General features: G+C 31.0%; 1 protein-coding gene across 4 annotated transcripts in view; it reads left to right on the forward strand.

Annotated features, from left to right (window-relative positions):
* The first annotated feature begins 5,309 nt into the window (after nt 1-5,309).
* LOC142326272 (kelch-like protein 23) overlaps nt 5,310-15,411 on the forward strand; it is a 30,737-nt gene continuing 20,635 nt past the window's right edge. For 2 of the 4 annotated variants that reach the window (XM_075368615.1, XM_075368616.1), the window contains exons 1-3: nt 5,310-6,076; nt 7,156-7,270; nt 13,372-13,674. In XM_075368615.1, the coding sequence (XP_075224730.1) occupies nt 5,901-6,076; nt 7,156-7,270; nt 13,372-13,674 (594 nt within the window). In that variant the 5' untranslated portion in view covers nt 5,310-5,900. The remainder of the gene's footprint in view (nt 6,077-7,155; nt 7,271-13,371; nt 13,675-15,411) is intronic. The other 2 variants (XM_075368614.1, XM_075368617.1) reach the window with 2 other exon arrangements.

The raw sequence follows: 15,411 nt of genomic DNA on the forward strand, positions 1-15,411 counted from the left end.
TTCCCAAATCCGAAGTCGGATTTTTTGATGGAAGGGGGTAAAATATGGGGGGGTCGGGATCGGTGGAGATCCCAAGGGGTTAATTCGGGAGAGGAGGGGTCAGGAGAAAAAAGGATAGGTAATATTCCCCTAGTTCCTCGTAAGAAAATTTTAACCAAAACTCACCGAGCTAGTAACGTAGTATTTCTGACGTTAAGCTTCTATTAAAAAAAACGACTCAACACACTGTTGTTTCTTGTAAACCATCATAACTATCGAATATAGACCTTATTACAAGGGTAAATAAGGTTGAAAACACAAAACATAGTAAAAAATTAATCCGTAAACCAAATCTTACAATTTACTAATAAACTTGTCCACAATAATTAATCCAACAATAGGTATCAGTCCAATCTAAACCTTTACCGAAAAAAATCAGTCCAAACACTCAATAAAAAATACAGAGAAGCAAAAACCAGGTCCGTACAGAGCGAAATCCACAACTCAACTCTCTAGCATTATCTTATAGTTAATGCAATATTAGATTCTAGCGATCATTATGACGTTTTTAGTAAATTGGATTATATTCTAGTTTTTATAATTTAACTGTTATTATTATTATCTTTTTAAATTTTAGGGGCTTCGCCTGCTGTGGTCATTAGGCCCTTCCACATAAAAAATAAAAATTACTTTCCCCATTCCTGTTAAAAGCATGAGCGACATATTAAGTATACTTGTCGTGTCAATATAAATCATCCAATAATCAGATTTGTCAAGGGATTAAAACCCCAACAGAAACACAATATGGCAAGGGTGTAAAGAGTCCTTGCTACTTAAAATCGCTTAAAATTTTCACAATAAATCACATTAAAAACATAAACCATTTCAAATGAAATGCTGTCAAATCTTGAAATGCTGCAACAATAACACATTGATATTAAAAAAAAAAAATCGTAGCTCGTTATAAAATTTATTTAATCTCATTTTTTAGTGTTATCGCCTAGGCTTCCCGTGAGGTCATCCTTTTTTCTTCCGTTTTTCCATCTTCCTGAAGGTCTCGATGTTGAATTCCAAGGTATCTGAGGCCTTGGAAATGGAGTCTTCAGATCCTCCGCCGTAAGTTGCAGAGGATCTCCTGCTGCCAACATCAGATGACACCGACTCCTCTGGCGCGGAGAGAAGCACATCACAGTCGAGACTGGATGTACACATCGCTAGAACGGGTTGGCCGAATTTCTCGGTTAAAGGGCTCCATTGTTAGTTTTCAAAATCTACTTTTTCCAATATCTTTATTTCTAGTTTCGCACTTCCCTGAATAGGAACTTTCTCTAGTTGGACATTAGCTTTAGATGTATTTGGCTTTCTCTCAATTTTTGCTTCTTTTGTCTTCACTTTAGTCAGGCTTATTCTTTGGCTTTGCGGAATTCTTTCGTACGGAAATTCTGCTTTCTTCTGCGTCTATTTTTTTTGCACTATTTCGATGGTCGTCTCTTCAATTTTTGATCGATGATACGTTTAACTATGTTTGCTAGGACCGGTGCTATTTCCGATATTATGTCCTTTGAAGCTACAGGAGCTGTGGCAACCTGCGCATATAATGCAATCTTTGGTGATTTGCTGATCACAATTTTTCTAGCTTCCAAGTAGTTAACCTTTTGTAAAATCATCTTGACTTCCTGTATAGCCACTTCTACCTTGTAAGTAAGATAATTTCGGGATCTCGCAGAGTGGTGTCTATGACAATTAACGCATACAGGCGGGTCTCTGCATGGGTCATCAGGATGTAATGGCTCACCACAAACGCAAATTTGTTTCCTGGAACATCTCACCGCAGTATATCCAAATCGTTGACATCCAAAGTACCGCAGTGAAGGCGGTGGTATAAAAGGATGTTCATCTAATCTATGAAATCCTGCCTTAATTTTCTCTGGACACTTCGGTTTACTGAAGGTCAGGACATGCGACGCAGAGGGAAAAACTTCCCCGTTTCATAGTGTATTTAATAATCGACACGCGACAACTCCTTGGGCATGTAGCTCTTCGACGATTTTCTCTTCGGTGCAGTTCAATCAATCTCTATGTACAACACTCTTTGAGGTATTTAATATACCGTGCGGTATAACCTCAACGTATGGTACTACAATTTTCTTAGCTTTAAGAAACTGTGATGGTTTTACATCGTTCACGGTTTCTACAAATAGTCAAACTGCGGTCTTCCTAACATCCTTTACTAGATTCTAGCGGCTTCCGTGATGCCTCGAGTTATCACGAAAGGGCTAATCTTCGTAAAATTGTCTTTCCTTTTTCTTGATTACAAGAAATCGGAAGCGTCCGCTACTCTTCGGTCGAAACTTCATTCAATCCGTATTTTCCAAGCAATTAATTCTTCTTTGTCGCTGAACTCGACAATCTTCCTCCTCTTCGCCTGCGAAGACAGAGGGTCTCCAAGACGAGGGTTTTTACGTGGATCCTCTGCCACGGAAGTTGTGGATGTTAATTGTACATAAACATATATTTATGCCAGTCAATGTGTCACATGGTGCTGGTGGAAAGACGGTTGGGCGTGCCCCGGATCACTGATCCTGCTTGGGTTCTCCCAGTCAGTCACCCTCACAAATTTAACCCAGGCTGGAGAATCAGGTACTGCCTGATGCTAACATCCCAGGGCTCCCATGTAGCAGTAAAGGCTCCGATACCCTTACCCTGCCAAGGGCCAAAGTGACTGACTCACACTGGAAGGCGCAAGAATTTGGCAGAGCAAACTCACAGCAACCCACCCACAAAACGGCTCCATAATTTGAAAGAGGGATGAGCACTCCTCGTCCTCATTCCATCCAGCAAGGACAAAACAGATCACAGTCATGCTTCCCACCACCGCTGTAAACAGCGAAACTGAAAAGCACAACCGCAACCAGCTCGAACTGCTTGGGACCGCCAATACTGAACTCCACAGAGGAGCTCCAGAGCATAACCATAGCCCAGTTGGCCGACATAATTGAAGGTGTCGAAGTATCTTGTTATTACCCGCCTCTAACGTGTTCAAGGCAGGTAACGCCTTTTTTTTGGGTGCGTAGATGTAATTGCATGGATATGGGGTTGGATTTGTCCAGGGCATTATTATTATTTAGTTTTTTATTCTCAAGTAATAAATTGTATTTATAAGAAATTTTTAGTGTGTTAGTCTCTTAATATCCTAGTTGAACCATGATCACACGATAATTAAGATTTTTTTTTTTAGTAATTTTTTACACTTTTTCTTTCTTGTTTTCTGGAAAACAGGTCTTATTATTATAAAGTTCATTCAGTTATAACTATAATATAGTCTCTCAAGTCAGTATCTAGTTTTATATTTCTGTAACTTGAATAAAATTCATTCCATTATTAGGATGTGTGTTCTAAACATAGTTTGTATGATCTTTATAAAAAAAAAAAAATGGTCATTCAGATACTTTATGTCCAATACTAATTTTCAAGTTGTAAAAATCTCATAACTTATTTCTTGTTACTAGTATGGTGTGTTTTTCTTTTTTGCTAAGTAGTATGACATATTGCAGATGAATGAAAATTGGAGCAGATTTTAAATACCTTTTTATTTCCTGTTCTATTACTAGACTAGCACTAATAGAATATTGTGAAATCATGCAAACAATCTAGATCAAGAATAACTGGGAGATCGAATATGTATCTTTTGGACTGAATCCTATCATCAAAAATTGTGAATTATGTATCTTTTAAACAGAAATATTTTAATAGCAAATTAACGCATGGACAAAATGAATAAACATATTTGCTGACCATAATTATCTGAATTCAACATTAAATCTGATTTTTTATTTTCTGTTTTATTAGCATAACATAACTGCAGAATTGCACAGGAATTATGTAATTAATTAATTTTGCAATTATCTTATCCTAATAAATTATGTTAGTAATTCCTCTACAATTCTGGTGATGTCTTGCTTCCATTGATATATTTTCTGAAAATTTTCCTACAGAAGTGGCTACTCAAGAAAAAAAGCTAATGTGGCACCAAACATGTTTTTTTTTTATTGCATTTTAATTGTAAAATACTTTTCATGTTTCCCTTTTAGATCATCAGTTACACCCATTGTTGGCTTTCTAATAATATGTTTGAATTGATTCGTCAGTTACTGCTAAGGTATTCTTAATGCATATCTTATAAACTTGACTTTTCATTAACTGTGAAATAAAATGCATTATAATTGTATCTTATGCTATCCTCCCTCTATATCCATATTTAGTATTAATTTTCTCTGTACAAGAGAGAATAAATTGTCTTTTGGTTAGCAAATTACCCAATTCTCATAATCCTTAAAATATTTTTTTGCAATCAGCTTCGCTTATTTTTTACTTAACTGTAGTTTGCATTTCCACTGCAGATCTCATAACCTTGGGCTCATTATTTATTGTATTTTTTAAGCTTGATATGTATATGTAACTACATCCATAGTTTCTAAGTCTAGTCTTTGCTTAGAAGTTTCCCATAAAAGTGTCCTAGTTGTTAATTTTCTATCTCTTGAAATTAAAAATGTTGCATAAATCATGTCCTATTATATAAATTTATTTTCTATGTAGTGTTAAAATAATTTATTGATGGCTTTTGATCTTTTTCTATGAATGTTGATAATGTGGGTTGCAATTAGTATTTCATACAAATTGGAAATTTCACACAGTGATCCAGAAACATCAGATGAATTTGAACTGGATGACTGGTTTCTAGTATGTCATTACTAAGTGTTATGAGATTAGCTGGGAAGGAGGCTTTACATGTGACTTCAAGTAGTACAGAATACAGCTATACTATGAATAATGGGACTACAAATGATTAATTATAAAAATAAAAAAAATACATAAAAATATATAAATTAATAACAATTCCAATTAAATTTGTTTTATAAAATTTAACTGCTTGTCGTAATTATTTAGACTTATTGTTTTTGAGAAAGGGAATTTATTGAAAAATTAGAGGAGATTAAAATCTACGTTGTTGAAATGAGTAATATTAAAATTCAGGGAATTGGTGGTATTCAGAGTAATTACTGTGTTAAGAAATTTTTCTAATATGAATAGTTTTTTTAATATGAATCTTTAACAACCAACCAGTCAGTTCAGCACATATCTAAGAATCCAGCTCTGTAAACTGTTTTATTCAATTTTTTAAGTGAAAAAATATTAGACCGTCAAACAAATTTGCATCTAAAAAATTAAACCCTAAAAGAATAATTCAAATTTTTATTTGGATCCCGCAAATTTTAGTACTGTTTCGTTATAGAATTGCAGAGAATCTTTCTCTAGTCGTAACTGAATAAGAAACAATTTCCAGGTATATGTTAATAGGAACGATTTGCTTAAATTAATTGTCTACTTCAGCTCCCGAAATATTGCCGTGCAATTTTAAATCATTCTAATTATTTTGGCTAATTGTGCATACGAATGTTTAACTTTAAAATGGTTCTAAAAGGTACAGTTCAATTTTAAAACAGCTGCTTGCGCTTAAAATTAGAAAATGCTATAAACCAAAAAATATGAAGACAACTGAACTGTATTGATGTACAAATGCTTCTTACATTCTCCATTGTTTTTGTGTGCGAAAACAATCATTAATCGTAAAAGAGTAGTCAAGTGATTCGCAACTGCTGATTGTCAGCTGGATTAGTTTCTTACATGAAGTAGTTGAGGTTAGGTGTGCAAGTGACCGTTTAAATGTTATTTATGTAATGCAAGAATAGGGAAATCACTTATTGCAGATATATACCTATTATTTGTTTGACAAGTGCGTAGCTACATGCTGCATTTCACTTAATATTATAAATGTATAGAAGTAAATTAAATTACGTTTTGAATTTTATGTTAGAAGTTAGTAAAGTATAGTTTACTAGAGAATTTTTGTGTATTAAGGTATGGCCGTCTGTAAAACCAGAACAGTTTTTGAACTAAAACTTCATTCCTGTTATCTGTTAAACAATATTTTAAAATTCAGGGAACCTGCTTACCTCTGTGATGTTAATTTAGTAGTCAATGGTAAAAGGTTGTGTTGTCAAAAAATGAAACTAGTGGCAGAATCTCCCTATTTTAAGTAAGTATATTGTTCAAATTAAACCATTCTGTGTTTACAAATATTTTTTATACTAATTAGACTATTGTAAGGTACCAGTCAATACCTTACTATTGTAAGGTTGCTGATTATTTATATTTACATGTGAATGAATTCTAATAAAAGAAAAAATATTCATTCGTTAAAGCTTATTTAGAATCTACTTGTGGTAACATGTAGACAACTGTAATTTTGGTTAGAGTTGTATTTTTATTGTAAATATCTTCTTAATAGCATTTAAAATTTTTTGTATAATAAATGATTGATTACTGTTCATGTACTGTCGCATTTTCCTGAAGCGATTGCAGCCTACTAGCAAATGTTTTCCCAAATAGATTTCATTATAGTAGGTGTTGTACAACCTCATAAATCCAGTGATCAAAATAAACCAGCAATGATTTTCAAATCTGTCAAAAATAACTGCAGTAAAACTTGCTTAACTGAATATTTGTAATGAAAATTAATCCATTTAACAAATATTATAATAGGTCTATTATCTAATATTTTATTTATAATAAAATAATAGAGTAAAGTTGATTTACCAAATAAATACAATGTGGACTATTAATATACCTGTGACTGTAAAAAAAAAATAATTGGGTCAATTACTAAATAGATTACATTACATATATTATTTTTATAATATTATTTGCATACATTATTATTATAATATATAGAATGGCATTAGGAGGCAGATTTTTGAGTTTAGGATTAGACAAATTAGGTATTTAACTTTGACTCTCTTATATACAGTTCTCAGTCACCAGAAGATAGTTTAAAGAAATTAGATAAGACTGAACACAAATACTGGAGATTAAAAGAAAGTATTTTCATGCTATAATCTTTATTTAGATAAACTGTAATTTCATTACACTTGTGATATGTGAAATTGGTGAAAATTCTGCATCCTCAGAAAAATGCTATTGATTTTGTTAGTAAATTTATTGTGTAATGATGTCTAGAAATCAAAACATTTAATTGGTATAATTTATTTGTTTAACTATGTTTAGTTAAATTTGTTTAATAAGTACTTACTTATTTTCTTGTTTACTTTATTGCAGAGCTATGTTTGATTCTCACATGAAAGAGTCAAGGCAGGAAGAAATAACAATTAATGGAATTGATTTTTATGCTTTGGAAGCTGTCATTAATTATTTTGATACATCCAAAATTATTGTAATTATTCCTACTTTTAAATAATTTTCTGATACTGTGTTAACAAATTATTATTTTATAAAAAACTGAATGTGAGAAATTCAGTCAGCATAATGAGTAAAAGTTACAATTGATTTTTAAAAGTCGCATTTATCAAATTAAAAAACAAAATCATTCTGTTGGCTATTATCTTAATGATGTAAAGACTAAAACTCACCAGCTTGAGCTGGTTGCAGTCATGCTTATAAATTTGTAACCATACAAGATGTATATTACATCCATATAGAAACATTTTACGCTAAAACCTTTTTTTCTTCAGCCATTTGACTGGTTTGATCCAGCTGTCCAAGATTCCCTATTTAGTGCCAGTCATTTCATTTTGGTATATCCCTACATCCTTCATCCCTTACAGTTTGTTTTACTTATTCCAAATGTTGCCTGCCTGCACAATTTTTTCATCTACCTGTCCCTCCAATATCAAAGTGACTATTCCAAGATGTCTTAATATGTGGCCTATAAATCTGTCTCTTCTTTTAACTATATTTTTCCAAATACTTCTTTCTTCATCAATTTGCAGCAAAACTTCTTCATTTCTCACTTTATCCACCCATTCATTTGTCACACTATCCACCCATTGGATTTTTTTTAACATTCTCCTACAGCACAACATTTCAAAAGCTTCTAATCTTTTCTCAGGTACTCCGATCGCCCAAGTTTTACTTTCATATATGTTTCATTTCCAGTATATGTTTTCCTGATGTTTAAATTCATTTTTGATCTAAGCAAATTATATTTCTGACTGAAAGCTTGTTTCCCTTGTGCTATTCAGCATTTTATATTGCTCCTGCTTCGTCCAGCTTTAGTAATTCTACTTTCCAATAACAGATTTTCTCTCTCCATAATCTTTTCTCTTCTTATTTTTATATTCAGTGGTCCATTTACATTATTTCTACTACATTTCATTATTTTCGTTTTGTTCTTGTTTATTTTCATGTGGTAGTTCTTGTGTAGGACTGCATCCATGCCATTCATTTTTCTTCTAACTCGCTCTATTCTGTTAGAATTACTGTATCATCAGCAAATCGTAGCATCTATCTTTTCACCTTGCACTGTTTGGACTGTTAAATTGTTCTTTAACATCATTAACTGTTAGTTCAATGTAAAGATAATGTAAAAAGTAACAGGGATAGTGATCGTCCTTTGTTAGACTCCCTTATTTTATTATGGCTTCTTTCTTATGTTCTTCGATTATTACTGTTGCAGTTTGGTTCCTGTAAATGTTACCAATTGTTCTTCTATATCTATACTTGAACCCTAATTTTTTTTAAAATGCTAAACATTTTATTCCAGTCTACGTTATCAAATGTCTTTTCTAAGTCTATAAATGCTATGTATGTTGGTTTGTTTTTCTTTAATCTTCTTTCTACTATTAATCTGAGCACTAAGATTGCTTCCCTTGTCACTATACTTTTCTTGAAACCAAATTGGTCTTCTCCTAACACATCTTCCATTCTCCTCTCAATTTTTCTCTACAGAATTCTTGTTCAGATTTTTTATGCATGAATAATTAAGCTAATTGTTCTGTACTCTTCACATTTATCTGCTTCTGCTTTCTTTGGTATCATGACAATAACACTTTTTGAAGTCTGACAGAACTCAGTTTGTATAATCTATTGCTTCCTCACTTGCACTGTGCAGTAATTCTGCAGCTATCCCGTCTATTCCAGGAGCCTTTTTGCCATTCAAATCTTTTAATGCTCTATTAAATTCAGATCTCAGTATTGTATCTTTGTATCTCCCTTTTCATCGTATTCGACTTCCTCTTCTTCCTCTATAACATCAGTTTCTAATTCATTTCCTCTGTATAACTCTTCAATATATTCCACCATCTATCGACCTTTTCTTTCATATTATAAATTGGTGTACCATCTTTATTTAACACATTATTAGATTTTAATTTATGTACTACAAAATTCTCCTTAACTTTCCTGTGTGCTCAGTCTATTTTACCAATGATCATTTGTCTTTCCATTTCTGAACACTTTCTGTAACCCACACTTCTTTCACTAATTTGCACTTCTTGTTTATAGTATTTCTTTATTTCAGATAGTTCCTTTTACCTTCTTCATCACTAGCATTCTTATACTTTCAATGTTCATCCACCAGCAGCAATATATCCTCTGATATTAAGGTTTCCTACCAGTTCTCTTTGTTCTATCTCAGTTTGCTTCTGCTGATTTAAGAATTTCCTTTTTTAACTTTCTCCCATTCTTCTATATTTTCTACCTTGTTGTTACTAAAACATTAAATTCATTAAAATTCATGTAATGTTTATAGAAACTTTAAACTTGAATAAAACATTTCTCTCCTTATAATGTAAGTATAGAGAAGATGATGGTAATTCATAAAGGAGTAGTTAGCAATTCTGTTAGCAGATTTCATTAAATTAGGAATTCCATTAGTGTATATTATATTAAAGAATTCACTCTGTGTCTTACCATCATTGTCTTACACTAGTTCCCCTCCCCGTATTCTAAATAATTTAATTATTGCCTCATTTCAGACAGAAGTTTACATAGTATTAAGAAATTAAACTATATTCCTTTGGGTTCAGACGTAATTTATTGTTAAAACGGAATCTTCAATCAAAATTTCAAGTAATCTTTTTATATGATTTTTCTCTTTTTCTTTTATTCTTGCTGTCCTGTAATCTTTACCAATATTCATCCACAGTTTATAAATGATGAAAAGCTGTCCCCAGAAGATGGGGGAAGAATATTTATTTATAATTTCATTGTAGTTTCTATTTAAGTTTCCAACAATTATTCTAATTATTTTAACTTTCATCACTTGAAATTTTTTACTGGAATGCACCCTGAATATTTATGTAAAAAAAAGTTTTGCCAAAACAGAAGTCTGTTTTTGTTCTATTAATTTTTTTTTTACCATGAGAGGGTAATTGTGACATTCTATTCCTTTGTTGCTGGTTTCTGTTTAAGAGTTGTTTGATTAGTTTATGCAAACATAAAGATGACAATTTTTTTTCTGGAAAAATCTCCTTTCAGGTCTGTACACTTAGTTCAATGATACTTAAGTGTTTCAATCATATTCTTATAGTTTCATTTATTTAAGTTTTCAAAATAGGCAGATATTTTGGTAATAGCTTCATTTCACTTAAATTTCTTTCCAATAAGCTTCATATTTGGAAACAAGTAATAGCCCAGAGGTGCTAAGTCTGATGAATAAAGGGAATGCAAAACAATTTTGTTACAAAATTAAGAAAATTTTGCAGAAGATTGAGCTAGTAGTTAATTCATATTTTGAAAAAAAACCTTTCTTTTTGTAAAATTTGGCCATTTTTTCTTCATTTTCTCATTTAGCACAGATGAATGAATAATAGTGTCCATTTATTGTGTTACGTTTGTCCTCATAATCAATGAAAATTATGCATCCCAGAAGACAGTTGCATCATCTTTCCTGTTGATGAAATGATTTTCATCTTCATTAGAACAAGTTTCATAACTGCAACCTACTGTTTTGTCTGTTTCTTGGTTTCACCTTGTTAGTGATGAATCATTGACAATTGATTTCATTACTTGAAACCATGCAATAATCTCTCTTAGTTATGTTGAAATAGCCTTAAATCTGCTTAAAAATGATTACTCATTCACACTTTTGGTCAGTTGTGAGCAAATGCAGCACTCATTTTGCAGATAGTTTTCACAAGTAAATATTTGTATAAATATGATGCACACATTTATTTGAAATTTCTGTTGCATGAGTCTGTTTCATGCACTATTAATCTTTTATTCTATATCACTATATCGTCATTCTTTTGAGGTTACACTGTAGTTATAATCTAAACAATCCATCTGAAATTTCAGCATCATCTGTGCTCATATGACAACTTAAGAAATAACCAATTAACTTGTAGACTGTTTTAATAAATAGAGTTGACTTACCATATTATTTACTAAGTTTGGTTTTAATTTCCTGTGCAGTTTATTTTCAAAAAGTAATGTTTGATCACCATCCAGAATTCTCTTTCATCCATTTTTCACGAATCACAATTCTTGATCGACTCAAATGACTGCCAAGGCAGAATTATGGATGTATTTGACTAAAACTTTGTGTATTATCCTAGTGGAGATGCAAGAAACTAAGAATGTACTAAGATTGCTATCTCTTGATTTTGCACAGTTTTATCAAACACTCCTCATACTTTAAAAGAAGAAAAAGTTGATATTCAATCTGTAAATTATCTAGTTAAATTAACCTCATTTCTTCAAGGTTTTGTATAAACAATTTTGTCATTCAAATGTATCCCTTCAAAAACAATAGACACAGATTGAAGTAAACAAAATCATTGAACCAAAAGCTTTTCTGAGTATGGAAAATTATCTTGACCACCTACTTATAAATAACCATGTAGAATAAAATTTTCTATTAAAAAGTTGATATTTCAAGATCAGTTTATCCGATTTAAGTAAGTGAAATACCAAAATAGAGAATAGTCTTTTTTACAAACGTTTACTCATGAGAATCTTGTAACTATCTTTTACAACTTCTTTATATTTATGTAAGGATATTCATCAATCAGACTAATAAACACAATTGTTATACTTTACTAGGCTATTCAATTTTAAATATGTTTTCATCTGAATGTATCACAAAGCTAAAGAAATGAAGATCTATTTCATAATGAATAATAAATTCCTCAAAAAATTGCAATCTCTTTTATCACTGAGCAAATGTATAAAATATATTTACTTCATATTAAGTAGTATTGAATAATAAGTAGAATACTATGATGTCTGATTTTCTTACATAAAAACTTTCTCCATTACTTTTTTTTATCTTTACACATAATATTTGAGCAATTTTTTGCTATTTTTTAAAAATATTTACATGTTGTAGTTAATGTCTTGGCATGAATGTTAATTCTGTTGTGGTTTGTAGTGACTGTATGTGTGAATGTGCATCCAGTCTATTCAAATTAGTATGTAGTGCAATAGCTGTATATAAATTTTAATGTACTGATTGTTTGTAATATTTTGATAGACTGCATGCATATTTACCCAAGTTTTGAAGAATGTACGTAGACACAAATACAAAAGTATCAATATTTTTATACTGCATCATAGACATAGAACACACACAGAACATAAAACCCAAGATTTCAACAAACATGAACAGTAAAAAATTTATAAATATGCAAAACATTTTGAATGAGCAATCAGCTATAAAAATTAATAAATTTATAAAGAAATTAGATCACATGATTGGCTAAAATGTCAGCTCCTCTGTACACACATTTAGACTGGTCAACATTCCGTAACTGGTGGGTAATTTTGGTTTCATACTTTTAGTAATCGGCTGATATAATTAATATTGAATTATTTAGTTTATCTTTGTATCAATATTAGGAATAATAATGATATTTATAAAATTTCATCTTTAGAAATTTGTGGCTAATCTGAAGTAATTTGTTTTTTTTTTTAATTATTAAAAATTATATGCTACTCAATTTTAGATTAGGTGAAAGTTGTTATTTTTTATGAGATATCGGAGCTAATTTTTCAGTCTTTTCTTCAGTGGAGTTAACTGTTAATACAATTGTCAACAGGAAGGATTAAAAAAAAACCTTTTATATACAGTTAAATGTTATAAATAATCTTAGCCAATATTTAGGCTAAGTTTAATTTATATGCCTAAAGTTAAACTTAGTTCTCAAACAATAAGTTTATGTATAAAAAAATGGATATAGATGTGTAGAACTAACTCTCTCTGACATTGTTTATAAAATGTAATACCAAATTTTAAACAGTAAATTTCTCAATCTGTACTTATTTCTAAAACATAAAAGTGAACAAATTTTTCATTACTTTGGAAAACACGGTTTTTTGTTAGGTTTCAACTTTGATACTTGCAAATATTATTGAGCAATAAAGCAGTGCCTCTCAAAGTTTACAATCAGTTTGTTTAAGTTTAGATGTTTTAAAGTTAATGTCAAACCTGTTTTTAGCACAGATCTGTTTTTTATGTATGTTGTAGTACAGGTTAATAAAATATTTTCCTTTGGTCTATTCATTGTTATTATTTAATTTTTCTTTATTAATTAGTTTACAGAAGAAAATATTTGTGATATTATTCAAGTTGTTGATTTATTACAAATTACAAGCATTCGTCCGCTATGTGATAAATTCCTAAGTGAAAGTTTGAAGTCAACTAACTGCATAAGTATTTATAATCTTTCTTCACAGTATAATTTCAGTGATATTTCAACTAAAGCATTTCAGTATATGTTAGAAAATTTCTGTAAAATTTATGAAGAAGATGATTTTTTGCAAGCAACGTTTGATGTTGTCTTTAAAATACTTAGTTCTGAGTATCTTAATGTTGATTCTGAAAATCAGTTATGTTATGTAAGTATAATTTTTTTCATATTATTTAATGTATTATTATTATTATTATTATTATGCTTTTACGGCCAACATGGGACCACTTAAGTCAATTTTAGTTGGATCTTTTCTGAGAAAGGCCCAGTATTTCTTCATCCGTTCAGATCTTGCTTTCTTTTCTTCATCCGTAAACACTCTCTTCGTTTTTTTTTGTCGTTTGACTGTCTTTTGTTTAAATCTAATGATTTTGTCTTTTAGCTTTGTAATTTTTCCAGTTTTATTCTGTAGGTCAGTCAGGGAAATTCCCAATTCTTTCATATCTTCTCTAATTTCTTTGATCCATCCTACTTCTAGCTTTTGGAACCAGAGCTTTTCAGTGATATTTCTTGACAGTCTTGTTTCCGGTGTCCTTATGAGATGACCAAAGAAAGAGATCCTTTTTTTCCGCATATTATCAGTAACAGGCTCTATTTCTCGATACACCAACTCATTTGGCTCAATCCACCATTGGCCTTCTTTTTGGTGTTTTTTATTGATACACATTCTGACAATTCTCCTCTCTATTTTCAGAATTTTATCAATTCAGTTTTTCTGAGTGATTTTGAAAAGGGTCTCGCTTCCGTAGGTGACTTCTGGCTGAACTACAGTTTTATAATGTTTAAGTTTTGTTTTAGCAGAAAGGCATTTTTTGTTATATGTTGACCAAGTTAATTTTTGGGATTTAATCATTTTATTTTTCCTTTTTTGCCATGTCACTTTTTCATTTAAATTATAAGTTATTATTTCCCCTAGATATTTAAATTGTTTTACTATTTTAATTTTATGATTGTTTACCGTATTGTGCTCTATTACCAGAGGATCTATGGCCATTATATCAGCCGTAAATTCCACATTTTTTTAAGTGGTATGATTTTAAAATTAAATGCTAATATGATAGCCAAATGATATTCTAGGTTAATATGATATGTCAATGCTTTTTTTATCAGAGTTATTGCAGTTGATCTCGTGTGTGTGTGTGTGTGTGTGGGGGGGGTAATTATATGCACACGCACACATATATATATATATATATATATATATGGAGTTCAAAAAAAGAACTCCATGAAAATTTACTTTATTACATTTACAATTTCAAATATGTGTTTTATTTCATGAAAATACGAAGCCTAAAGTTATTTTCACCTCTTAAAAAAGGCTCTCAATAAGAGCACTGTTTACAGGCATGCAAATGTCAAACCGATAATGTCATTCCACACTCTGGCAAGCATGTTTGCAGGAGTTGCATCCATGGCTGCTGTTATTCTTTGGTGTAGGTGGTCAAGATACTGAATTTTTTTCATGAAATACAATGTCTGTTACATAGCCCAAAAAAACAAGAAATCCATCTGCATCAAATCAGTTACTTTGCAGTGGTCAAGCAATGGGAGCTTTTCTGTCTGTCCAGTCTTCTGGAAACGTTAGGCCCTTAATATTTTCAATTTGAAACAAAGTTCTCTAACATGTACAAGTACACTATGCCTGTTATAGTGTGCTCATGGAAAACAAATGGCCCAAAAATTTTATTATACCTGAGTGTTTATACAGAATTGTATTTTTGTCCCCCTCCCAGTCTTTTGTCTTTTACCCTAGATTTCTTGAAAACTACTAAAAATACAGTTCCGAGACCTATTTTTTTTTCTTCAATTTTTTAGGTTAGATTTCATATAAAACCACTAAATTTGTCCCTTAATTTGGGTTCCAAGAATTACAATCTTGCCTTAT

Source organism: Lycorma delicatula, chromosome 6, assembly GCF_047948215.1.
Source record: "Lycorma delicatula isolate Av1 chromosome 6, ASM4794821v1, whole genome shotgun sequence".
In the NCBI taxonomy this organism is placed as follows: Eukaryota; Metazoa; Arthropoda; class Insecta; order Hemiptera; family Fulgoridae; genus Lycorma; species Lycorma delicatula.